This window comes from Petromyzon marinus, chromosome 68 (assembly GCF_048934315.1).
Source record: "Petromyzon marinus isolate PM22_M1 ecotype Great Lakes invasive population chromosome 68, UKy_Petmar_22M1.pri1.0, whole genome shotgun sequence".
Lineage (NCBI taxonomy): Eukaryota > Metazoa > Chordata > Hyperoartia > Petromyzontiformes > Petromyzontidae > Petromyzon > Petromyzon marinus.
This window is the reverse complement of record NC_133734.1, coordinates 9,009,874-9,034,915: the sequence shown is the minus strand read 5'-3', so window position 1 is coordinate 9,034,915 and position 25,042 is coordinate 9,009,874. Positions and strand designations below refer to the sequence as shown.

Genomic DNA, 25,042 nt, shown 5'->3' with positions numbered 1-25,042 from the left:
GGGTGGTGGTGGCTGCCCGTGCGGGGCTTTGCGAGGTGCCAGGAGGTGGGGCGCTCTGTCCGCTAGGGCTGCACGATTTGGGGAGAATCTCTAATTGCGATTTTTTCTGACAGATGTTGCGATTTGATTTGCGATTAAAAAATTGGAAATCAAGCTTCAGTTCGATATTCATTGTGTGATAGATTTAAAACACGTGATGGAGCATTACCACGTGATACCATCACAATATGAACTGCTCTTTATATTTTAATGCAAAGATGAGTACTTAAAAGATATGAATTGCTTCCAACATGTATTTCTTAAAATGTTTTAATAAAATAAAACAATCAAACATATAACAATTGTTAAGTTAAATTAACAAAGTTATAATTAAACACAAAACAATTCCAATTAGAAGCTGACAAGACTTTTCAAATCGCAAAAAATCGCAGCCTTTGCGATTTGCTAATCGCATTGTTTCAAATTCCGATTTCGATTTGGAATCGATTAATCGTTCAGCACTACTGTGCGGTAGTGCCCGTGGGAGGCAGTGGATCACAGCAGCAGCAGCAGCGTGGATATAAACACCGCCATAGCGTCTCTGTGTGTGTACAACAAACACAAACATCTCCCGTGTGTCACCTTTCACAGACTGTAGGAGCAAGTGCTGTTGGTGAGCACCTGTGAAGGCCGGCACACGAGGTGGGTGTGATAGTGTAGTGATGTACACTCTGTGTGTGTGTGTGATAGTGTAGTGATGTACACTGTGTGTGTGTGATAGTGTAGTGATGTACACTGTGTGTGTGTGATAGTGTAGTGATGTACACTGTGTGTGTGATAGTGTAGTGATGTACACTGTGTGTGTGTGTGATAGTGTAGTGATGTACACTGTGTGTGTGATAGTGTAGTGATGTACACTCTGTGTGTATGATGGTGTAGTGATGTACACTGTGTGTGAGATAGTGTAGTGATGTACACTCGTGTGTGTGTGTGATAGTAGTGATGTACACACGTGTGTGTGATAGTGTAGTGATGTACACTCGTGCGTGTGATAGTGTAGTGTTGTACACTCGTGTGTGTGATAGTGTAGTGATGTACACTCGTGTGTGTGTGTGTGATAGTGTAGTGATGTACACTGTGTGTGTGTGATAGTGTAGCGATGTACACTCATGTGTGCGTGATAGTGTAGTGATGTACACTGTGTGTGTGATAGTTTAGTGATGTACACTCCTGTGTGTGTGTGTGTGTGATAGTGTAGTGTTGTACACTCGTGTGTGTGTGATAGTGTAGTGATGTACACTGTGTGTGATAGTGTAGTGATGTACACTGTGTGTGTGATAGTGTAGTGATGTACACTGTGTGTGATAATGTAGTGATGTACACTGTGTGTGTGATAGTGTAGTGATGTACACTCGTGTGTGTGATAGTGTAGTGATGTACACTCGTGTGTGTGTGATAGTGTAGTGATGTACACTGTGTGTGTATGATAATGTAGTGATGTACACTCGTGTGTGTGTGATAGTTTAGTGATGTACACTGTGTGTGTGTGATAGTGTAGTGATGTACACTGTGTGTGTGTTAGTTTAGTGATGTACACTGTGTGTGTGATAGTGTAGTGATGTACACTCGTGTGTGTGTTTGATAGTGCAGTGATGTACAATCGCGTGTGTTAGTGTAGTGATGTACACTGTGTGTGATAGTGTAGTGATGTACACTCGTGTGTGTGTGATAGTGTAGTGATGGACACTGTGTGTGATAGTGTAGTGATGTACACTGTGTGTGTGATAGTGTAGTGATGTACACTGTGTGTGATAATGTAGTGATGTACACTGTGTGTGTGATAGTGTAGTGATGTACACTCGTGTGTGTGATAGTGTAGTGATGTACACTCGTGTGTGTGTGATAGTGTAGTGATGTACACTGTGTGTGTATGATAATGTAGTGATGTACACTCGTGTGTGTGTGATAGTTTAGTGATGTACACTGTGTGTGTGATAGTGTAGTGATGTACACTGTGTGTGTGTTAGTTTAGTGATGTACACTGTGTGTGTGTGATAGTGTAGTGATGTACACTCGTGTGTGTGTGTGTGTGTGATAGTGTAGTGATGTACAATCGTGTGTGTTAGTGTAGTGATGTACACTGTGAGTGTGATAGTGTAGTGATGTACACTCGTGTGTGTGTGATAGTGTAGTGATGTACACTCGTGTGTGTGTGTTAGTGTAGTGATGTACAATGTGTGTGTGATAGTGTAGTGATGTACACTCTTGTGTTTGTGTGATAGTGTAGTGTTGTACACTCGTGTGTGTGTGTTAGTGTAGTGATGTACACTCGTGTGTGTGTGTTAGTGTAGTGATTGACACTCGTGTGTGTGTGTGTGTGATAGTGTAGTGATGTACACTCGTGTGTGTGTGTTAGTGTAGTGATGTACACTGTATGTGTGATAGTGTAGTGATGTACACTGTGAGTGTGATAGTGTAGTGATGTACACTGTGTGTGTGTGATAGTGTAGTGATGTACACTGTGTGTGTGATAGTAGTGATGTACACTGTGTGTGTGTGATAGTGTAGTAATGTACACTGTGTCTGTGTGAAAGTGTAGTGATGTACACTCTGTGTGTGTGATAGTGTAGTGATATACACTCGTGTGTGTGTGTGATAGTGTAGTGATGTACATTGTGTGTGTGATTGTGTAGTGATGTACACTCGTGTGTGATAATGTAGTGATGTACACTGTGTGTGTGATAGTGTAGTGATGTACACTCGTGTGTGTGATAGTGTAGTGATGTACACTCGTGTGTGTGTGATAGTGTAGTGATGTACACTGTGTGTGTATGATAATGTAGTGATGTACACTCGTGTGTGTGTGATAGTTTAGTGATGTACACTGTGTGTGTGTGATAGTGTAGTGATGTACACTGTGTGTGTGTTAGTTTAGTGATGTACACTGTGTGTGTGATAGTGTAGTGATGTACACTCGTGTGTGTGTGTGTGATAGTGTAGTGATGTACAATCGTGTGTGTTAGTGTAGTGATGTATACTGTGTGTGATAGTGTAGTGATGTACACTCGTGTGTGTGATAGTGTAGTGATGTACACTCGTGTGTGTGTGTGTTAGTGTAGTGATGTACAATGTGTGTGTGATAGTGTAGTGATGTACACTCTTGTGTTTGTGTGATAGTGTAGTGTTGTACACTCGTGTGTGTGTGTGTTAGTGTAGTGATGTACACTCGTGTGTGTGTGTTAGTGTAGTGATTGACACTCGTGTGTGTGTGTGTGTGATAGTGTAGTGATGTACACTCGTGTGTGTGTGTTAGTGTAGTGATGTACACTGTATGTGTGATAGTGTAGTGATGTACACTGTGAGTGTGATAGTGTAGTGATGTACACTCGTGTGTGTGTGTGTGATAGTGTAGTGATGTACACTCGTGTGTGTGATAGTAGTGATGTACACTGTGTGTGTGTGATAGTGTAGTGATGTACACTGTGTGTGATAGTAGTGATGTACACTGTGTGTGTGTGATAGTGTAGTGATATACACTCGTGTGTGTGTGTGATAGTGTAGTGATGTACATTGTGTGTGTGATAGTGTAGTGATGTACACTCGTGTGTGTGTGTGATAGTGTAGTGATGTGCACTCGTGTGTGTGTGATAGTTTAGTGATGTACACTGTGTGTGTGATAGTTTAGTGATGTACACTGTGTGTGTGTGATAGTGTAGTGATGTACACTGTGTGTGTGTGATAGTGTAGTGATGTACACTCGTGTGTGTGTTAGTGTAGTGATGTACACTGTGTGTGTGATAGTGTTGTGATGTATACTGTGTGTGTGTGATAGTGTAGTGATGTACACTCTATGTGTGTGTGATAGTGGAGTGGTGTACACTCGTGTGTGTGATAGTGTAGTGATGTACACTGTGTGTGTGATAGTGTAGTGATGTACACTGTGTGTGTGATAGTGTAGTGATGTACACTCGTGTGTGTGTGATAGTGTAGTGATGTACACTCGTGTGTGTGTGATAGTGTAGTGATGCACACTCGTGTGTGTGTGATAGTGTAGTGATGTACACTCGTATGTGTGTGTGTGATAGTGTAGTGATGTACACTCGTGTGTGTGTGTGTGATAGTGTAGTAATGTACACTCGTGTGTGTGTGTGTGATAGTGTAGTGATGTACACTCGTGTGTGTGATAGTGTAGTGATGTACATTTGTGTGTGTGATAGTGTATTAATGTACACTCTGTGTGTGTGTGATAGTGTAGTGATGTACACTCCTGTGTGTGTGTGTGTGAGATAGTGTAGTGATGTACACTCTGTGTGTGTGTGATAGTGTTGTGATGTACACTCGTGTGTGTGTGATAGTGTAGTGATGTACACTCGTGTGTGTTTGTGATGGTGTAGTGATGTACACTGTGTGTGTGATAGTGTAGTGATGTACACTCGTGTGTGTGTGTCATAGTGTAGTGGTGTACACTGTGTGTGTGATAGTGTAGTGATGTACACTTTGTGTGTGTGTGTGTGATAGTGTAGTGATATGCAATCGTGTGTGTGTGTGTGATAGTGTAGTGATGTACACTAGTGTGTGTGTGTTGGTGTAGTTATGATTGCGGTGTATAGTAAACATCGCCTCTGGGGAGACAAAGGCGGTCGGGCGTGGTGCTGGCCACCCACCCCCTCGTGTGCTGTTCCGGCCTTCATAGGAGCTCGCTAACAGCACTTGCCCTTACAGTCCGTTACGGCCACACGAGTGATCTCTGTCTATATAAACCTATCGGTAGATATTGATAGTGTTCTTAGTTGTTGCTTGTGTAGTGATTTACACGGGCAACTCAGTTTATGCCTTGGTCTAGCTGTCTAATAGAACCTAAAGTTGCAATTGATTCTGAGATCTTCAGGCTGTAACACTGAATCCTGAGAATCCTCAAGGTGTCCGATTCTGTATGTCGCTGCCTGAAGCACTCATTACGAATCATTAGAATCCAAAGCATGTGTGTCAAAGACTCACGCAGAATAGCAATTGCATTTTCACTCAATAATACACACGTGTAGTGTTAATAGAGCTCGTGTAATAGTGATTTACACTCATGTGTGTTTGTGTGTGCTATATATTTACGTGTTGGTATATTGACATGTTTTATAGTAATTCGCCTTTTTCCTATGTAGTGATTTAGACGGTCAACCAAGGTTAAACCTTGGTCTGGCTATCTAATAAACATCTGAATGTTAACGCAGAATCCTAAAGGTGCCTTTGATTCTGAGAGCTTTCGGCATTAACACCGGACCCTAAGAATCCTAACTCTGTCTGAGTCTGGATATCGAGCTTCAAATACTAATAATGAATCCTAAGAATATCAGCCATAGTGTCTCTGTGTAATACACTCACACAGCATAGCAACAGCATCCTCATTCAATAATACACGTGTCGTGTTAATGGAGCTCATGTGTTTGCTGTATGTTAACGTAGAGGTATTACAATACATGGGCAAAAGCAATGTACTGTATCTGTTTGTATGTACAGTGATACACATGGTCAGCCACAGTGATAGCCCAGTCTGGCTCTGTGAGCCTCAGGTTTTAACCTTGAACCCCAATAATCCTTATTGTGACTTAGTAGGGATATAGCAGCCTCAAGAAATATGAATGAATCCTGAGAATCCTAAGGCTGCCTTAGTTTGGTTATCAGCCTACAGCATTAACAATGAATCTCACACATCACAACGGTGATGTAGTCTGGCTCAAGTCTGATGATGACATCCATCACAGAGAAGACTTATAGTCATAGATTAATCTGCTCACTGGATAATACACGCGTGTAATATCAAGGAGTACTTCTAATAGTGTAATACACTAGTGTGTGTGCTATATATTATCGACTTATGAATTCATTCTAGTCGTAATGTTTATGTTTGCACGTACAGTGAGTGATAGACAAGGTTGACCATGGTAATGCCTTAGTCTGGCTCTGTGAGCATCAGCCATTAACTGGGGAACCTAAGAATTCCAAAAGTGCCTTAGTTTAACTCCGTGCATCAAACTGTTAACATGAAGCCTAAGACTCCTAAATGTTTCTTAGTCTGGACGCATGCTCCTTGGGTATTAACAATCAACCATACGATTCCTAAACGTACCTTGATCTCGTTCTACAAACCATAGGCTTTATCATTGAACCATACAAATCCTACAGGCAGCCTTTGTGTTTGCATTGGTGATCTTTACAAGACGTCCTATGTACTCATTAAGGCTGAGTGGACCTAGGAGAGCTCCAAAATTGGTTCTGAATCCACTCACCACTGAATCCACTCCCATCTTCACTGGACATCCGTACTCACTCTCGCTCATCCATACACCCATACACCTCCGATTAGCACGGTTGGTGTGGAAGAAGTTCAATATAGATCTATACACTATTACAAAGACACGATACCCCCGCATATCCTCAACAGACTTTTGGGGTAAGTGCTGTTAGTAAGCACCTATGAAGGCCCGCACGGCACACGAGAGGGTGAGTGGCCAGCACCACGTCAGGCCGCCTTTGTCTCCCTAGTGGTGATGTTTACACCACACCAGATACTCATTTGACCTACGGGAGGTCCAGGACCAGTTCAGATAACCCATCAGTGGTGTTGGCCTTGAGGGGGATTCACACTCGGGACAACGACACTACCGCAGCGCAACATACATGTACAAGCCAAAGTACATCACAATAACAGATGCACACGTGGCAAGAGTCTGTGGAACTCACACATGAATGCCAGCAGGTTGACCACAGCTCCCTGCAGGGCGCTGATCGAGGCGATGTCTTCTTCACTGGGAGATGAAGGTGGAGATCCTTTCTGAGTGTTTCTCCTGTGAGACCAGAACCAGCAGTTACTCACACAGCCCGTGTCTTACACAGCACCAACACAGATAGCATCATCACACAGCATCATCACAGCAGCATCATCACTCACAGCATCATCACTCACAGCATCATCACTCAGCCCGTGTCTTACCCAGCATCATCTTATGAAAAATAAATAAAAGGTTTTGCCCTTTCTGGCAATAAACTATGTGCTCTGATGTTCAAACACCAAATAGATATATTTTGTAAGGAATACAATTTGCATTAACCACACGTACTTGTGGTGAACAAGCAAACAAACATTCTCTGATAATTATATTTGATGCAATGTCTTTGAAACTGATTGGCCTATAACAGAGACAGCCTTCTTTATGGCCTAGTCTCACCAGTGTCAGACCAGAGAACGCCAAACGGCGAACAGTGAGCATGTTTGTTTGCAAGTTCATCACAAGTACGTGTGGTTTAATGCAGATTTGAGTCCTTGCCAAAAGTATATATTGCTGTTTGAACAGCTTAACACCTGTATTATTGTCAGATACGGTAAAACCTATCCTTATTTTTCATACTATTGTAGTAACATAGAATCGGTCGCATAGCATAGCGCTGGCTCCTGGCAGGTAAGGGAATCTTCAGCTTACAGCAGCCTTGACTGACAACAGGTCACGTGCGTGATAGACCTTAGACGTATGTAGGGGAAGGGTCACAAAACGGACACATCGAGAACCTGCTAGTAGGTTCCAGAAGGGGGGCGTGGCCGGGGTGGAGCCAGGCCATGCTGACAGTATAAGAGTGGCCCCGGGAGGGGACCTCGGGGCTGTCGTGTGGAGTGGGATCCCGTCGTGCTGCTGCTGGAGTCTTCTTCATCTCCGTCTTCACCATCTCAGCGTCGCCAGTCAGGCAGTCTGCCAGCTGTCCTGACTGGGAATCGTAGTTACCAAGTGTGAACTGTTAAGGCCGTTTAATAATTAGAGTGCCTCCTACTCTTAGTGTCTCTGAGTCAGTCACTACACTATGATACAGGCAAAGAGGTCCCATACAGTATAATTTCACACAGCATCATACCACACATCATCAACATACACCATCACTCACAGGATCATACCACACATCATCATTACACACATTATCATCATCACGCAGCCCATGTCCCACACACGGCGTCACCCCATGTGTTGATTTGTGTGATTTCATGAGTCCATACCGGTTGGTCTCCTTCAGGTGAATCTGCAGGAGTCAGACACAGGGCAGGGGGCGCGAGTCAGTTCACCTCCAGCCACGTTAACCACACGGTGATTGGTAGACGCGATGAGCTGGGCTGCGCTCAGCCATTCGCATATTCCAGTGTTGTTGGTTGTAAACAAGAAAAAGCCGTGGAGTCGTTCGGACTTGATGGTTCTCATCAGCAAGGTGTGGCCTCTAAAACTGTTGCCACTCGGTACCCGATGTCACAGGAAGAGGCATCCGTGGCACTCGATATCGATTCACAGTGATTGTGAACCAACATTCAAAATAAGTATGCACTGTGAGGGTGAATTACACCCAGAGCGTCGCATTAGCAGAGTCAATAGTTTCACTAGGTGAACATTTGTTGAAGCAGACAATCTCCGCATTGGACTCATCAGCAGTCAGTGCTGAAAAACAAAGCCCCCTGAATTTCCTGAAGTTTAGAGCACTTCTATTTTAAGGGTGACTGATGGTTGGTCTACCTTTGGTTGCATGAATAATTAATTGTAGTGTCAAGTAGCCTCAATCTGTTGTACATTACAGGACCATGAGGTTATGGTTTTTAACGTCCGTATACATTACCAACCAATTAACTCGAGGGATTAATTGTTTTTTAATTAATTGGAATTTCAGCAGTAATTTATATTTTTATCAGAATATACAAATTCACATTGGTAGACTTGATTCTACATTTAGTTTCAGAATGCATGGGCTATACATTGTATTGACAATATATAGAACATGCGTTGAGTTGCATCACATGTGCAGCAATTAAAAAATGCAAGGAATATACGCGAACTGGGGCACTCGCCCTGGCTCCATGAGCGCTCTACCTGCAGGAACGTGAGCGAGTCCCTCTCCTCCTGCAGAGTACGCAGGCACGTGGCTGCTGCCTGGAGCTTGCTGATCTCACGCTCGTAATGAGCGATGTTCTCCTCGATCTGGGACAGCAGCTCACGCCCCTTCACGTCCACGCGGTCCAGAGCTGCCCTCTCGTCCTCATCCAGCCTCACCCTCATGCGGGTGAACTCGCCTGAGATGCGAGCCTTGGTCTGGACCATGGAATCCTGCAAGGGGCGTGCAATAGATTATATCAATTCATATACCATGCTGTGAAGACCAAAGTCACATTGTTTTCTGGATACTTCAAACCTAGATTTCCCTGCCTCAACATTGTCATTGGACTCCCAGTGAACGGGTCAATAACTTTAAGTATCTAGGTGTTATCTTGTCCTTCCCATTGATCATCAGGCCAGTAATGATATAGTCCAAGCCACCATCTTCCCTGTTCTGCCTCACGGCAGGTATGGGGGTGTTTATTACACAGGAACTTCCTGATATGGTGTTGAGTTTGGTCATGTGACCAGGAAGTTACGATTTAACTTTCTCTTAGCCATGAGGCAGGGTGTCAGCCATTGCACAGAGTACAAAATGGAGGCACAAATAGCATCTCAGTGAAGACAGGTGCATCTGTTCATTGTGGGACTTTAAGAAGCAATGTCTGTAAGTTCGTTTATGTTCTTATAATACTGGGAATGCTGTTTTAATGTTATGATTGCTGTTTTAATGCTGTAAATGCCTTTATAATGCTGTTAAATTGTTAGGATAAATATGAGGCCTAGTTAACAATGAAGCCTGCCACTTGCATTATTGTGAATGTTACTTGTCGTTGAATAAGTCGAGTCAGACTTGTACCCATGTAACTTTAATGCGATCTTGAGAGCAAGGATGAAGAAGTATCTCATCCACAGTTCAGTGTTATGTGTAGTGCTGTACATTTAGGATGCAGTATGGTGATTAGACGAAGTAACCTTATTCAACACAGTAGCTTGTTCTCTTGTATAGCTATTCAGTGCTAATGTAGATGCCTGGTCCATCCAGGACCTATTTTTGAGTTTCATGTTATCTAAGACAATGTTATGATGCTGCAGTGTTCATTGTATTGATATCCCAAGTATTTACAGATGCTGTATTTTGTGCTGTGTTTTTTCATCAGTTTTACCTCGCTCAATTCATTAAATATGTTGGAGTCGGATGTTCACCCTGGCTCTGAAAGTTTATTGAATGCAAGGTTAACTACTCGGATAGTGGTGCAACACCGCACAGTGAGGCCGAGACACTCCCCATCTTTGACTCCTGTGTAATCATCGACCGCCTAATCTCTTGTTCCATTGTACCACCTGGCCGCCCACTTTGACCTTGATGCCTCCATATGAATGCATGATTGCAACCTCTGTATCACCTCTAATTTGTTCCCCCTGGATACATTCATCCTAATCGTCCTTTTGACCAAAACTGCCAAATGTGTGTAAAGACAGTACAGGGGACTAGCGGTCACAGGGAGAAATGACAGGGGAATTAGCAAAGGAAGAAACTAGGCACCACAAGGGGTAATGACAGGTTAATTTACATAGTGGGCACAGGGGGTAATGACAGGGGAATTAGCATGGAAAGAGACTAGGGGCCACAGGGGGTAATGACAGGTTAAGGGAAAGACAGGGGAAGGATCTGTGGTCTACGAAAAGGATCGAGAATAAGGGCTGTGGCCAAGTGATAGAAGGGAGCAGCTGCGGATCAGGGGTCGAGAGCCATCCAGAAGGATCTCGAGAAGGGGCGTGATCAAGGGTCAAGGGACGACCACGCTGGGGATAAAAGTGGTCAAGAGGAGAGGCTTAAGGCTCCTGAAGGAGTCAGGGTCTTAACCTGTCAAGTGAATGTGTCTTCAATAAAGATCATCACAAGAGCAGTGTCTACTGGAGTCGTTACAACTGGTGTCAGATGTGGGGTGGTACCATGTCACGGTATAACTGGAGGAAAACCCCATCTGAGACAAGGGAGAGGACGAGAAGGAGACCCCATTTCAGTCAGCCCCGGGAGGCAGGGTCCCGGGCAACAACCCCGCAGGTGAAGAAGCTGCGGCAGCAACGATGAGGGAAGGGGATGAACGATAGCAGCCACAAATCATGGAGGGTTGGAGCAAGGTGGCGGGATGGCTGGACCAACTATTGGCGGCAGTCGCACAGCTCACCTTGCAGTTGGGCGTGGCTGCAGCGAGAGGGAGAGCCATAGATAGCACGCAGAGGATTACTGCAGCGGGATCTGCACGATTGACAGCGGCAATCGTTTCCATAGTGGAGACGGCACGATCCATGTCCGCCATCGCTCCCACCGTGGAAACTGCACAATCGACAGCCACTATTCAGCTGCAGCTCCGGCGGCGCAAGAGAGAGCAGTGGACCGTCCATGACGGATGACTCCCGTCAAGGAGTTCATGGCAGTGGAAAGTGACTAGGTCACTTTCACCGGGAGTTATGAGGCAGTATATCAAGCATTAGGTTTGGCGGAGGGGGAAGCACTGAGAGCTTTGCCAACTGCCCTTGACGACGATGCCCTCGCGGCATTCCAAGCCGTGCCTCAGGGACGAAGGGCCACTCTTCAAGAGGCATATGGGGAGATGGCAGCCGTGTTTGACCCTACATCCAGCATGCGGAGGAAGTTCCTGCAGCGGAGGCGGGGGGAGGTCGAGATGCCCCTCGCTTACCATCGCGCGTTAATGGCACTCGATCAGGCAGCATACACGCGAATGGACAAGACAGCACTGGACTCAATAGCCATGGAGAAGATGCTGGTGTTGGCGCAGGAGATGGGGGTCGTGCTGCCCATCGTGGAGAAGGAGGTGCAGACCTCTCTGTGGGTGGCCAGGTACCTGCAGGCACATGAAAGCATGAACCGGTGGTCTCAAGTGGTGGTATGGGCAGGTGAGCCCGTGTTGGGCGAAGCCTCGACAGCTCGGTCAGCGGAGAGTGTGGGGGCACCGACAGAGGAGGATCTGGAGCTGGGGAAGGAGGTGGCGGTGGCGGTGCAAGGCTGGGCACGGCGGTGAGGGAAGACCTCACGACGGCATCAAGGTTGGGGGCCGAGGGAGAAGGCGACCCCTCTGCAGCGGGCGCCTGCCATCGCCTGTTTCCGGTGCGGACAGCCGGGACACATCGCGCGGAGATGCCGGAGGCACGCCCAACCAACGACGACATCACCGGCATCCACCTTTCCGCCAACGACCACTCCACAGCCACAGCAGGCAAGTCGTGGCACACCAGACTTCCGGGCCGAAACATCACCTCAAGCATCTAGGGCATCCCATGTTCCAAGTTTAATTTTCACCCCCCATCCCTTAGTTGTCAGGCGGGTGGCGCAAGTCGGGCATTCAATGGATAAGGTTGGCTCCCTGGGTGGTGGCGGCTGCTGAGGGGGTAGAGGTGCGCTTTTTGATCAACACTGGTGCCTCTGCCACCATTATCTCAGAAAAGATGTATGACGTTGCCGTCAAATGGTCATTATTTAATGTCGGTGGTGAATGCATGTGTGGCACCTAATGGAGGGAGCATTAGAATCATGGGGCATGTCGAGGCAAGTGTAAGAATTGGGAAAATTGCAATGTTGGGGCATGTTTTGATTTCGAAAACACTGGCTGATCCTTGCCTGTTGAGCACCAACTTTTGAGCAAAATGCTCCTTAAGATTTTGATGGACCAGAAATGCATTGTAATGCTGTCAGGGCAGCGATTGTTTTTTTTTACTCCATTCGTAGGGAGTCAGATATGAACATACTAGTCCAGGCCTTGGTTAGGGAATCGGTGGTGATTCCGCAAGGCATGCAACTGTTGGTCCCCTTGCATTACCGCAAACGATTACATTTGGCCAACCCTGATGCAGGATTCCTCCTTACACCGTCCAACACAGTGACCCGTGGGCTTACGCTGGTGGGCGCGCAGACGATTCTTCGGATGAGCCAGGAGGCATTTCTGCAAGTGTTAAATGTGGGTGCGGGGATGGCTGTGTCCAGATGGGTACTGTATCGGCTCACGCAACGGCTGTGTGTTGCGAGGTGGTTGACTTGGCGGTGGTGGATATTGCGTGTGTGGTGGAGGAAAGGGCCGAGTCGAATGGGAAATGGGCTGACACACTTTGCAACGAAAATCCGGATTTGTCTGAGGTGCAATGGGGTGAATTGCGGTCGTTGCTACTGCAATTTTCGGACGTTTTTAGTAAGGGCAAGTTTGACATTGGCCGTACTTCGCTGCTGCAGCACCATATTGATACGATTGATGCAGCTCCTATTCGCCAGAACTCATACCGTATGAGTCCTGTAGAAAAGGAGCATGTACAACAGGTGGTGGATTAAATGTTGGCGGCTGATATAATTTTACTGTCAACCAGCCCTTGGGGAGCCCTTGTAGTGCTGGTGAAAAGATCGGATGTGAGTAAGGTTCAGCGTCGATTTTTGGAAACTAAACAAGGTCTTGGTGGCAGCTGCATATCGGCTTCTGCATGTGGACGATTCTCTGGAATTTGTTGTCGGGGTTTTGGCAATTACCCCTGAACGAGTCATCTAAACTAAAAACTGCATTTCGAGCGACTCACGGACTGTATCAGTTCAGTTATTGCATTCGGCGCCTGCCGCATTCCAGAGGCTTATGGAGTTGGTTCTAGCAGGATTGCAATGGGACTCGTGCCTCATTTATTTGGACGACATTATTGTGTTAGGTCGTACGTTCGAGGATCAATTGCAACAGTTGCGAGTGGTGTTTTCCAGGGTACATTCAGCTAATCTGAAATTTAATCCCGCTAAATATAATTTTTACAATCCTCGGTACGATATTTGGGCGACATTGTGAGCGCTTTCGGGATAGCTATGGACCCCGACAAAACAGTGCAAACGAGATTGGCCGACCCCCAAGTCTGTGGGTGAATTGCGCAGTTTTGTCGGGTTTGCATCCTATTACCGATGGTGTATTCCATAGTGCGTTACTGTTGCAAACCCCTTGCATGCTTTGACTGCTAAAGAACAGAAGTTCAAACGGTGGGAGGAGGAGGAGGTAGCGTTTATTATACTATGCGATCGCCTCTCCCTTGGCTTATCCTGATTTCTCCCTGCCCTTTATCTTAGACATGGAGCCCAGTGACCCAGGTATAGAGGCTGTCCTGTCTCAGATGAAGGGTGGGGTTGAAAGGGTCATTGCATATGGTAGTTGCGTCCTGTTACTAGCTGAGCAGCAGTATTGTGTTACCCGCCGGGAACTTCTGGCAAAGGTCTGCTTCATTCAGCAGTTCAAGCCTTACCTATATGTCAGGGAATTCGTGGTCTGCACGGACCACGCGGCCTTGCAGTACTCCCTGCAAGTAAACCAGCCTTCCGGCCAGCTCTCATGCTGGCTAGAAATACTACAGGAATACTCCTTCCAGGTAGTCTATCGGAAGGGCGTAAGACACTGTAACGTGGATGCATTGTCTCCGTTGCCTCATGAAGAACTGTTTGCGTGTGCGTCGGGAGCTGGGCGGAGTAAACCTCCCACAGTTGGGTTGCTAATAGTTGTAGCTTCACTGAGTAATGCAGAACCAGCCGGGGTGGTTATACATAGAGACAGCACCTTGGGGCGCATGCATGCAGAATGGGGGCAGCTGCAGGTGGATGACGGTTCATTGTTGTCTTTCCGGCGTCGCGCGGAAAAAAAAAAATTCTCCTGCCTCTGCGGGAGTGTCGCGGGTTGTTCTCCATGACGAACTTATAATGCGATGGGATGAGGTTTCACACCATCGTTGCCTAGTGGTTCCCACTTCCCTGCGGGGTAAGCTGACGCGAGTGGTGCATGAAACTAAGCTGCTGCACCTCGGGCATCGTAAAATTCTGTTGACCTTGCAACGGGACTTTTACTGGCCGGGAATGTCGACCGTTGTTCATCACCTAGTCGCAGGTTGCATGGAGTGTATGCGCCTAAAGCTCCCATTGCAAAGGTATTAGCCCCTGTTGCAGCCCATCACAGTGTCCCGAATCAAAGCATTGGTTGTGCTAAACATCCTGGGCCCCTTTTCCATGTTCACAAAAGGGGAACAGGTTTCTCCTGGCGGTGGTGGAGTATTTTACTCGGTGGCCAATGGCTTGGCCATTGCTGGACCAACTGCTGCATCCACTGTGGATGCATTCCTACACGGCCACGTGTTTTATAAGGGTGCCCCAGAGCAGCTTCTCACAGACCAGGGTCGAAATTTCTCGTCTAAACTGCTGCCCGAAGTGTGTGACACATTCGGTACAAAAAAATTATAAAATTGCCATTCCATCCTCAACCGGATGGAATGGTAGAATGTTTGAACAGGACAGTAACATCTATGCTCTGGCACAGACGGACTGGGACTTGTATGTTCTGGGGGTAATCGCGGCATACAGAATAGCCCCACATTCCTCTACGGGATTCGCCCCTTTTTTCTAATGTATGGACGGGAAAATGAACCCCCCATAGAGGCTCAACTTGGTACGACCTCAGAGATAAAGCAGTCGTCCGTACCCGTGCCACTACAGGATACACTCGGGCATGTGTCGTAAGCGCACGTGGCAGCAAGATAAAATACTGCCATGGCGCAAGCCGCTAACAAAAGGAACATGGAGCGGCGTGAGCACGTGCTTCCATGGGCAGTCGGGGACAGGGCATGGTTACATTGCCCGCAGGTGCCGCTGAATACGTCCCCCAAATTACACCGGCCATGGCGAGGACCGGTGGAGATTATAGAGGTTAAATGGCCGCAATGCGGATCAGGGGCCGAGAGCCATCGAGAAGATTCAAGAGAAGGGGCATGGCCAAGGGTCAAGTGATGGCCACGGTGGGAATAAAAAGGGTTGAGAGGAGAGGCTTGAGGCTGCTGTTGGAGTCGGGTTCTTTGTCTGTCAATTGTACGTGTCTTCAATAAAAAAAAAAATCACAAAAGCAGTGTCTCCTGGAGTCGTTACATATGTAAGGACCTCCAAACTCCGCAAATTCCCAGTCGCAGCTTCAAAAGTATCTCCCTATTCATAAAAATATAGATAATTGAATCCTAGGCTTGGCTTGCTCCCCACTCCAAAATTATCACAGAGCTGCGTGATGAGTGAGATATTAACCAGTTCTGGATTTTACCTTCATCAACCCGCACTGACCCGCACAAATAAGTTTGGCCAACTAGCCTCAATGGTCAACACGATGTGGGGAAGCCTTCGTCCAGAAGTGTATTGGTGAGGATCTGTAAATTATTTACAAATAGATAAGCACACAAGTCGCCTTCCTCATAGATTGTCTCTCCACTTCAACAATAAAAGCATTGTGTACACAATCTATTGGCCCGGGGCCTTTTTGGGATTATATAATTCTAGCATAACTGTAATCATTCAATGCAATCAAACTCTGGACCGGGTTTGGCATGCAGTGTATAATCAGTAGTCAGGCTCGCTTGAATGAACGCAGGTTAACAGCTAGGTGTTATAGACAAGGACCCTCCATGATATGGATCTTCGTCAGACGAAAAATTATTTGATGCATAAACAAGTCCAGCATTTCCTCTACAGAATCAATGCTGCTAAAATGATGCACTCCCAGAAGACTGTGGAGCCAATGGGATCTTTATGAATTGATGTATTAGGTGGAGAGATAGATGTGTAAGGAAGTTATGACTGTTTATATTATAGTTATATTCTCCACAACGAGTCTAATGATTATGTTTCTGTTGTGTATTATATAATTTGGCATCTAACTAGGACCCATATCATTATCAAAGGGTCCTTGCCTATATACATAGGGCAGGACATCAGCCTTACCTCAAGCAAGTCTGACTCGAATACCGAGTCACTGGGTGTGGAAATTAGTTCAGAGTTTGCTTTTACCAACTCAATAGTTTTCAAACGATGAACTCCCATGTCGTGGGGCTGATGGGATGTGTACATTTTTTCTCATGATTTTTATAGAGGCAGATATATGATGGAGACGTTTTATCTGCTTATATGTTTTTGTGACTAACATTCTCCACTTTTTATGTGTAAATTATGAATATCACCAGCTGATCTGATGCCCCGCATTACAATGGATACTTCTGCATGCGAAAACACATACAGGCTCATAGTAATATCGTTGAAGACATATCAAATGTAGACACATTTACGTAATTATTCTTATCAATAAAATGTACGGCACTAATATTTAATCACTTTAACATCACTATTCGTGAAAAATAAATTTAAAATGTTTGAAAGTCATACTCTATGTTATGTTTGCTTGAGAGTTGGGTGCGTCTCATGAGAGCAAAATTTTTGTAGCATTTCCTGTACTCTCTTGAAGTCGCGTGTTTATTCTAGCCTTTAACAGCTGATTTCTTGTCATTTCATCTTCTTAACTCGTTTAATTTCTAGTTTCTAATTCAATGCAGTCGTTTCTCCATACTGTGTTATTTTATCTCACTCATTGCAAGTCATTCGAGTTAACCTTCGAAGTGCTGTGCAGTCTCACGAGATATGAACTTTTTTTTTTACATATTTAAACGGTTAATGTGTTTTTTCATTTCTATTTCAAGCACCCATAGCCATAATAATGCAATACCCTGCACAGTTATTACACACTGACTCAAGACTATCATATTTTACTTGAATCTACGGAGTTGCCCTCACAAGGAGAGAGTCACAGACTCCACTGAGGGTGGAGGTAACACGGTAACAAAGCCCACGCGTGCTACCTGCACGGCCTTGCGAGTGGCCTTCATCCGCCTCCGCCTTCTTCCTCCGCCTCCGCCTTCTTCCTCTTCTCCTCCACCGCTCGCGTCTCCGCAACGACTCCATTCTGTAAGAGACGAGGCAACCAAAGGAGGCTCAACTTCCTATGCGGCTTCCTCTCAGCCCCACCACACACGGAGCCCTCCACAGTGATCGTTCTATGACTGCCCACCAGAAAAGAGTCCAAGGAAGTCGGCTTGAAAGAAAAAAGTGCGTGAGAAGAGAATCATCCCACCATGATGGTTTGTATTTAATGAGATGTTGTTGTAGTAGCACTCTTATGGGTTCAGGTCATGGTATTGTTCGCTCCCGAGTGGCTCCAATTCAACCCACGCGGGCCTCACCTTCCGTGCCTGATGCTCATCCTCCAGTGTGATGAACTTATGACCAGTGTGGTCTCCTGCGATGGTGCAGTCCCTGCACACTAGGCTGAGGTCTTGCTGGCAGTAGAACTTGAGCTCCTCTTTGTGCCTCTTGCACTTGCGTGCTTCAGGGTTCACATTTGGTGAAACCAGGATGTGATCATTAAACTTCGCCCTCTCCAGGTGAGGCGCGAGGTGCTCAGTGCAGAAGGACGTGTCACACTTGAGGCAGGTCTTCACTGCAGGCATCTGGCTTTCTGGGCAGTGGTTACAGAAAACAACACCGGCATCAGCAGCAGCCATGGTCTCAGTCACTCGCAGCTGCTCTATGAGGTTGGCGATCGTCACGTTCCTGGTCAGCTGGGGTCGTCGAGGGAAAGTCTTGCGGCACTGCGGGCAGCAGTAGGAATCTGCCTCCTTCCAGGCGTCTTCCAGGCACTGGAGGCAGAAGGAGTGGCCGCAGCTCAGCGTGGAGGGGCAGTCAAACGTGTCCAGGCAGATGGAGCAGGTCAACTCACGGTCCACGTTCTCAGCGGGAGCTGTGCTCGCCATGACCCGAGGATGCACCCAAAATAGTTCCTCACTGTGACTCAGAGAATATATTTCAACAAAAATACTTTATGTTTATAATATCGTGAGATGTTGATTACCATTGACGAGGTGTGTTCTGTTCAGGAGACGCTGTGTGCGCAGCTCACACAGCGGAGGCGAGCAGGGAAATGAACTGAATTCACCTGTAGTTAAGTTATAAATATCCCGAGACACGCCCTGGAATGTTCCACAACGCGGCCGAGCTCACATTTGTAGACGTGGCGTTACAGTCACGCACTGTGTTATGTTTGTACAAACAAAATTTCAGCAATAGCAGCCAGAGACACAGCGATAATGGTTTGTCCCACAGGCTGATTGACTGGCTAGGGTCAGGCTGGGTGCATTGCCACAGTGGAACAAACATTCTCGTGTAATCGTCTTCAACCTTTGTCAACTAATATTTTAACTACTGGCTTCATGCTTCCTCTGTTTATCTGTCAAATATTGTTTTAATGTATTCCTATGAGACCGTTTAATTCTATGTGGATGGTGGTTATATGTATGTTGATCTTCTTTCACAACGTCCGTAGCCAATAGTTCTAATAATTATTAAACTGTTAGAATAGTTTAATAATATTTTGATTTCAAGCTTTCGTGACTGCAGGGATTCATATTTATTGTTTCTTTTCTACGTGACTTTACCGAAAGAACCAAGCATATATAGTTTAATAATTTATAATGATAAGTAAATGGTGATTTAATAATTATTTAATACTTTCGTTACTAATCATTCCATAATAATTAAATAATTATTTAGTAGTAGTAATGAAACAACAATAATCATTTCACAATTGCATTTAGTAATGATGATTAAATAATAATTTTCTGATGCCTTATAGTAATACTATGAATTAAAAATAACTAAATAAAAATGCTGTCATCATTATTTAATAATAATAACAACGTCATAATAATAATTTGCATTTACAAAGCGCCCTTAAACAATCTCTCTCAGGGCCCTATGCATGGCAAGGCAGAAAATCGTGAAGGCCACCTGAGGAAAGAAGTGAGAAGGACATTTGAACATCACTGAAGGGAGAAAGACATTTTAAACAGAGACGGCTTTAGTGGAGATGTGAAGATGAGCAGCGTCTCGGAAGTCCCCTTGACCTCGAAGGGCAACGAGTTGCAGAGTTTAGGCGCCGCGATTGCCAAGGCACCATCACCCCCCACGTGTGTAGCCTGGAGACCGTGGGACGGTGAGCAATGCACAAGCTGAGGATCTTGACGATCTCGATGCAATATTCGTTGAAGCAGGTCATGAATGTAGGGAGGAGCAAGTCCATTTAAGGCAAGGGCGAGTCGGTTGGCGCTGCCTTTTTCTCGTTTGTGTCATTGCCTCTTCCTTCTGCGAGGATCTGTGTTTACGCTTTGCGGTTCTTTCTTGGTCTCATTATCTCCTTCTGAAAATATGCGAAACGGGTTTATTCCTGGGGGAGATGTTCTCTCCCTGGTGCATGGCAGCAGGTGCGTGGTGTGTGTGGATGGTAAGTAGCGTGTGTGTGGTGGGTAGTGTGTGTGTGGATGGTGAGTAGTGTGTGTAGATATATAGGGTGGTGAGTAGTGTGTGTGTGGATGGTAAGTAATGTGTGGATGATGAGTAGTGTGTGGATGGTGAGTAGTGTGTTTATGGATGGTGAGCGGTGAGTAGTGTGTGTGGATATGGGGTGGTGAGTAGTGTGTGTAGATATCGGATGGTGAGTAGTGTGTGGATATAGGGTGGTGAGTAGTGTGTGTGTGGATGGTGAGTAGTATGTGAATGGTAAGTAGTGTGTGTGGATATGGGGTGGTGAGTAGTGTGTACATAGTGAGTCATGAATATTTCTTATCAAGGCTCACAGAAAAGAAACGTGCATGTAAAAATACTTTACACGGGGTTACAAACCTCACGATGCACCCCATGGAATGTGCTCAGATGTTTGAGGAATGTAAAAACAAGCCCCGCATCACACAAACCTGTTTAGATGTACCTGTAGATTCACGCCGTTGGCTTTAACCAGTGCCAACAATGGACTTTGTAAGAACATTATCACAATCGTGAAAATAACACATCCTGAGATGCGGGCTTTCGATTCCAAGCAGTCGCCTGTGATTAAATGCGATTCTCCGGTGAAACGAGTTGATGGTTTAAGCCCCATTATCAATGCCAGGCACGAAGACAAACGCATACAGAGTTTGGTTCTGCGATTTATTTGTCCAAAGTCCAGCTCTGAGCATTGTAAAGTAGTGGTTTGACCGCCGTGCGTCGAAACATCGATGGTAATTTTGCATCTTTAGACTGCCGTACATCAAAATCGGAATATTTATATTGCATGAGGAATGCGATGACCTGTAAAGCTTTTTTTATCAGATGTCCAGATGGAGCACGGGGGTAATAACGTTACAACAACAAACAGTACACGCACATGATAGTAGCGCAAGTACAAGGAAGGTAACCAAATCACCATAACACATCTACAGTATAAATATAAACGTTAGTAGTTCCGTGCGTCTGTTTACATTCGGGGATTGCCAGAAAGTGCCTGCTTTATAAACCGGGTTTTTTCGGAATCCAGCGATTTATTCGACATGGCTCCATGTTCTAGATTTAAAGCTTTCGTGACTGCTAGGATCCATACTCTTTGGTTCTATTGGGTAAAGTCACGTAGGTGACTTGAAATAGCTATTTCAATGAGCCATTTCAATGCTAAATTATATGCTAATTCCTTTGTCAAGGCGCGTGGTCTTTTTCTTCTCACACAGCTTAAAGGTCGTGATCTAAGCGTGGCTTCTTCCACTCCTGCGCTGTCCTCCAGACAGTCTCGTCCCTTCACCTGATGAAGGCTGCTTGTGTTGTGGCCGAAACGTCGTGATTTTTTGTTATTTTATTTTCACCTACGTGACTTTACCCAATAGAACCAAAGAGTATGGCTCCATGTTATCATGGACTGTGTCTGTACCGCGTTGTGGCAAACGGTGTACGAGTATGCACCACGTTGATACACAGCTGCTGTTGTTGCACAACATTAATGGTTGACACGTAATCAATGTCTCTTTTATTTCACCATGTACGATTTGTCACCGATGTGACTTTTCTTTGACGACAGACCCTTCTGATTATTTTATCAAAATACCCTCTCCATTTACTGCAAAAATCTCAGATATAGTACATGGTGAAGGTATGCAAACCTGTCAACCCCTTATCAGTGCCCTACCTTATAACGGACCAATTCAGACCTTATTGGTCACCCCACCCTTATAAATCTCAACGTTCATCCTACAAAGTCCAATCACAAGGGAGAAACACAAACAAATAGAGGAAAATATATTTTTAGTCAAGAATACGGGTAAACCGTATGGGTTAACAGCCATTGGTATGTAACAACATTACACATCACACTATACAGCACACTGTGCACTGTATATAACTCAGCTATAGTACATAGTGAGGGTACGTAACAACATTACAAACACGTGTACTATATCTGAGCTGTACACAGTAGATAGTGTGATGTGTCATGTTATGGACAACCTCATCACTTGGGTCCAGGTTACGGGCCCCCCCAGCTTGTAAATATGAATATAAACACACCCTGGCATAGCTACTCAGTGGTGTGAGTCACTCTCTCTCTCATTTAGAAACAGGTGCAGGATACTGTACGAGGGAAGGTTCGAGAAGGGAAGTAGAAGGCGGTAGAGACTGCTGGAAGTTACCCGGGCGTGGCCGCGAGGGTATTGAAGGGAGAGCGAGGCCCGCGATTGGGGCGCTGGCTTTGGGGACTGAAAGTCGACTGCAGGTGGACGACATTGGAGCCGCATGTCGGAGATCGACACCATGGAAATCTTCAGGACAACTGTCCGAGATCTACGCGGCGTTAAACCATCAAGAAGGACTGTTTGAGATTAATTTAGTGGAAACCACCGGGATTGCGGATAGAAATAGCCTCGTGAAACGTGTTAGTCGTACTCTCACCTTGTAAATACGTCATCGTAAAATAAATCCTCGAGAAAATGTAACCTGCGAAGGAGCTTATTTACATATTCATGAAAAAGTTGTAAATACGTCTGCATTTTGTATATGAATGAGGGTGACTCACATCATTGAGTAGCAATGCGAGTGTGTATTTATCTTTATATTCATGAATGAGTTGTAAATGCGTCTGTATCCTATCTAAATGAGAGAGAGAGTAAGCTAATAGACTCGAATATGAGAAGGCAAGGGCGATGATGTGTAGGGTCCGTGCAATATGTTTGGTGATAGGTAGGATAAAAAGGAGGTGAGGGGGAAAGTAGGAAAGTCTTCTTCTGCAAAATCATCGCGGTCCACGTGGCAGTAGGGTCAGCCGTTTGAGACGTCCGTGCAATGAGCCCAGCACAGCTAGACTCAACCCTCTCCGGAGACGACTCACAGTATCGCCTTTCTACAGCGTTCAGCGCAGCAGAGTGGAAGCAATCGTAAGTAGAGGAGAGGTAAGTTTGGGCGATTGAATAGAGGGTAGAAAGCGGAGCTATAAGCAGGATCAGCTGAATCTGGGCTCCTCGAGGAATAGGTTAGGAGGGCCTGCTGACTCGCACAGACACTCGCAGTTAGCGGGATACTCGCGGGGAATAAAACCACTAATAGGATAAAGCTGTGTCGTAGTCGCTGTGAGTGCGAGGAGGGAGATGGAGTGTTTGGTGTTCGCATACCGGTACGAGTGTGTACAGTACTGTTTTGCGCTCGTGCGCATACGCAGCTGTTTGCGGCGGGTACGAGAGTGAAGAGTGCTTGGTGGTCGCGCGCACGCACGGTTGTTTACATCGGGGCAGAGCGCTTAGCGTGCGCGTGCCCACGCGGCTGTTTACGGGTGTGCTGTTCGTCGGGCGCGTGCCCAAGCGACTGTTTTCGGTGGTGTAGAGCGCTCGTGTGCCTGTGCGACGGTGTTGTGGTCGCGGGCCCGCGCGATTGCTAATCGCGAAGTAGCGAGCTAAAGCGCCGAGCGCGCGCGTATTCGCGCGACTGTTCGAATGGGCTCTTTAACTCAGAGCCGGGCGACGCTCCTCAATCGGCGGCGCGCGCACGGCAAACGTCCCGCCCGCCCATCCCTCGACCCCAACCCCCTCGTGTGCGATTGGTGTACGGGGCTGGGCAGGGGGTAGAGGCGTGTTTGTTATTACCGGGGCACGTGGAGCGGGGGTGGGAGGGAGACACGCACCGCGCCTGTTTGTTTACGGGCGGGAGGGAGTTTTTACGGGCGAACGCGCTCCTCGCGGTACACCGCCTCGCAGCGCACCGCGAGCGTAAAGCGACGCGCCCTACCCATCGGTTAAAACATGCAGACGGGGTCAGCAGCACAGGAAGACGGGGTAGTGGAGGTCGCTAGCCCGAACCCCACAGAGCAGCCGGGGGGTAGTGGGATAAATGTGGCGGGGGGGGTCAGGAGCCAACGGCCCCGACAATTCGGTGATGGTGGGGGACATTCGCCCTCACACATACTCATACGCCGTTTGCCACAATGCGATACAGACACAGTCCATGATAACATGGAGCCATGTCGATTAAATCGCTGGATTCCGAAAAAACCCGGTTTATAAAGCAGGCACTTTCTGGCAATCCCTGAATGTAAACAGACGCGCGGAACTACTAACTTTTATATTTATACTGTAGATGTGTTATGGTGATTTGGTTACTTTCCTTGTACTTGCGCTACTATCATATTTGGGTACTGTTTGTTGTTGTAACGTAATTACCCCCGTGCTCCATCTGGACATTTGTTAAAAAGAGCGTTACAGGTCATCGCATTCCTCATGCAGTATAAATATTCCGATTTTGATGTACGGCAGTCCAAAGATGCAGAATTTCCATCGATGTTCGATGCACGGCGGTCAAACCACTACTTTACAATGCTCAGAGCTGGACTTTGGACTAATGAATCGCAGAACCAAACTCTGTATGCGTTTGTCAATGGGGCTTAAACCATCAACTCGTTTCACCGGAGAATCGCGTTTAATCACAGGCGACTGCTTGCATTCGAAAGCCCGCATCTCAGAATGTGTTATTTTCACGATTGTGATAATGTTCTTATAAAGTCCATTGTTGGCACTGGTTAAAGCCAACGGCGTGAATCTACAGGTACATATAAACAGGTTTGTGTGACGCGGGGCTTGTTTTTACATTCCTCAAACATCTGAGCACATTCCATGGGGTGCATCGTGAGGTTTGTAACCCCGTGTAAAGTAATTTTACATCCATGTCTCTTGTCTGGGAGCCTTGATAAAAAAAATATTCATGACTCACTGTGTACATACTACTCACCACCCCATATCCACACACAATACTTACCATTCACACACTACTCACCATCCACACACACTACTCACCATCCACACACACTACTCACCATCCACACACACTACTCACCATCCACACACACTACTCACCATCCACACACACTACTTACCATTCACACACTACTCACCATCCACACACACTACTCACCATCCACACACTTCTCACCATCTGAAATCGA

General features: G+C 46.1%; 1 protein-coding gene across 1 annotated transcript in view; it reads right to left on the bottom strand.

Annotated features, from left to right (window-relative positions):
- Nucleotides 1-18,688, bottom strand: part of LOC116956857 (E3 ubiquitin-protein ligase TRIM11-like) — an 82,132-nt gene extending 63,444 nt beyond the window's left edge. Inside the window, exons 1-5 of the mRNA XM_076054944.1 lie at nucleotides 17,946-18,688; nucleotides 17,596-17,668; nucleotides 11,066-11,082; nucleotides 8,871-9,125; nucleotides 8,015-8,037 (exon numbers count right to left, since the gene is read on the bottom strand). Of these exons, the coding sequence (XP_075911059.1) occupies nucleotides 8,015-8,037; nucleotides 8,871-9,125; nucleotides 11,066-11,082; nucleotides 17,596-17,668; nucleotides 17,946-18,515 (938 nt within the window). The 5' untranslated portion in view covers nucleotides 18,516-18,688. The remainder of the gene's footprint in view (nucleotides 1-8,014; nucleotides 8,038-8,870; nucleotides 9,126-11,065; nucleotides 11,083-17,595; nucleotides 17,669-17,945) is intronic.
- Nucleotides 18,689-25,042: the final 6,354 nt, after the last annotated feature.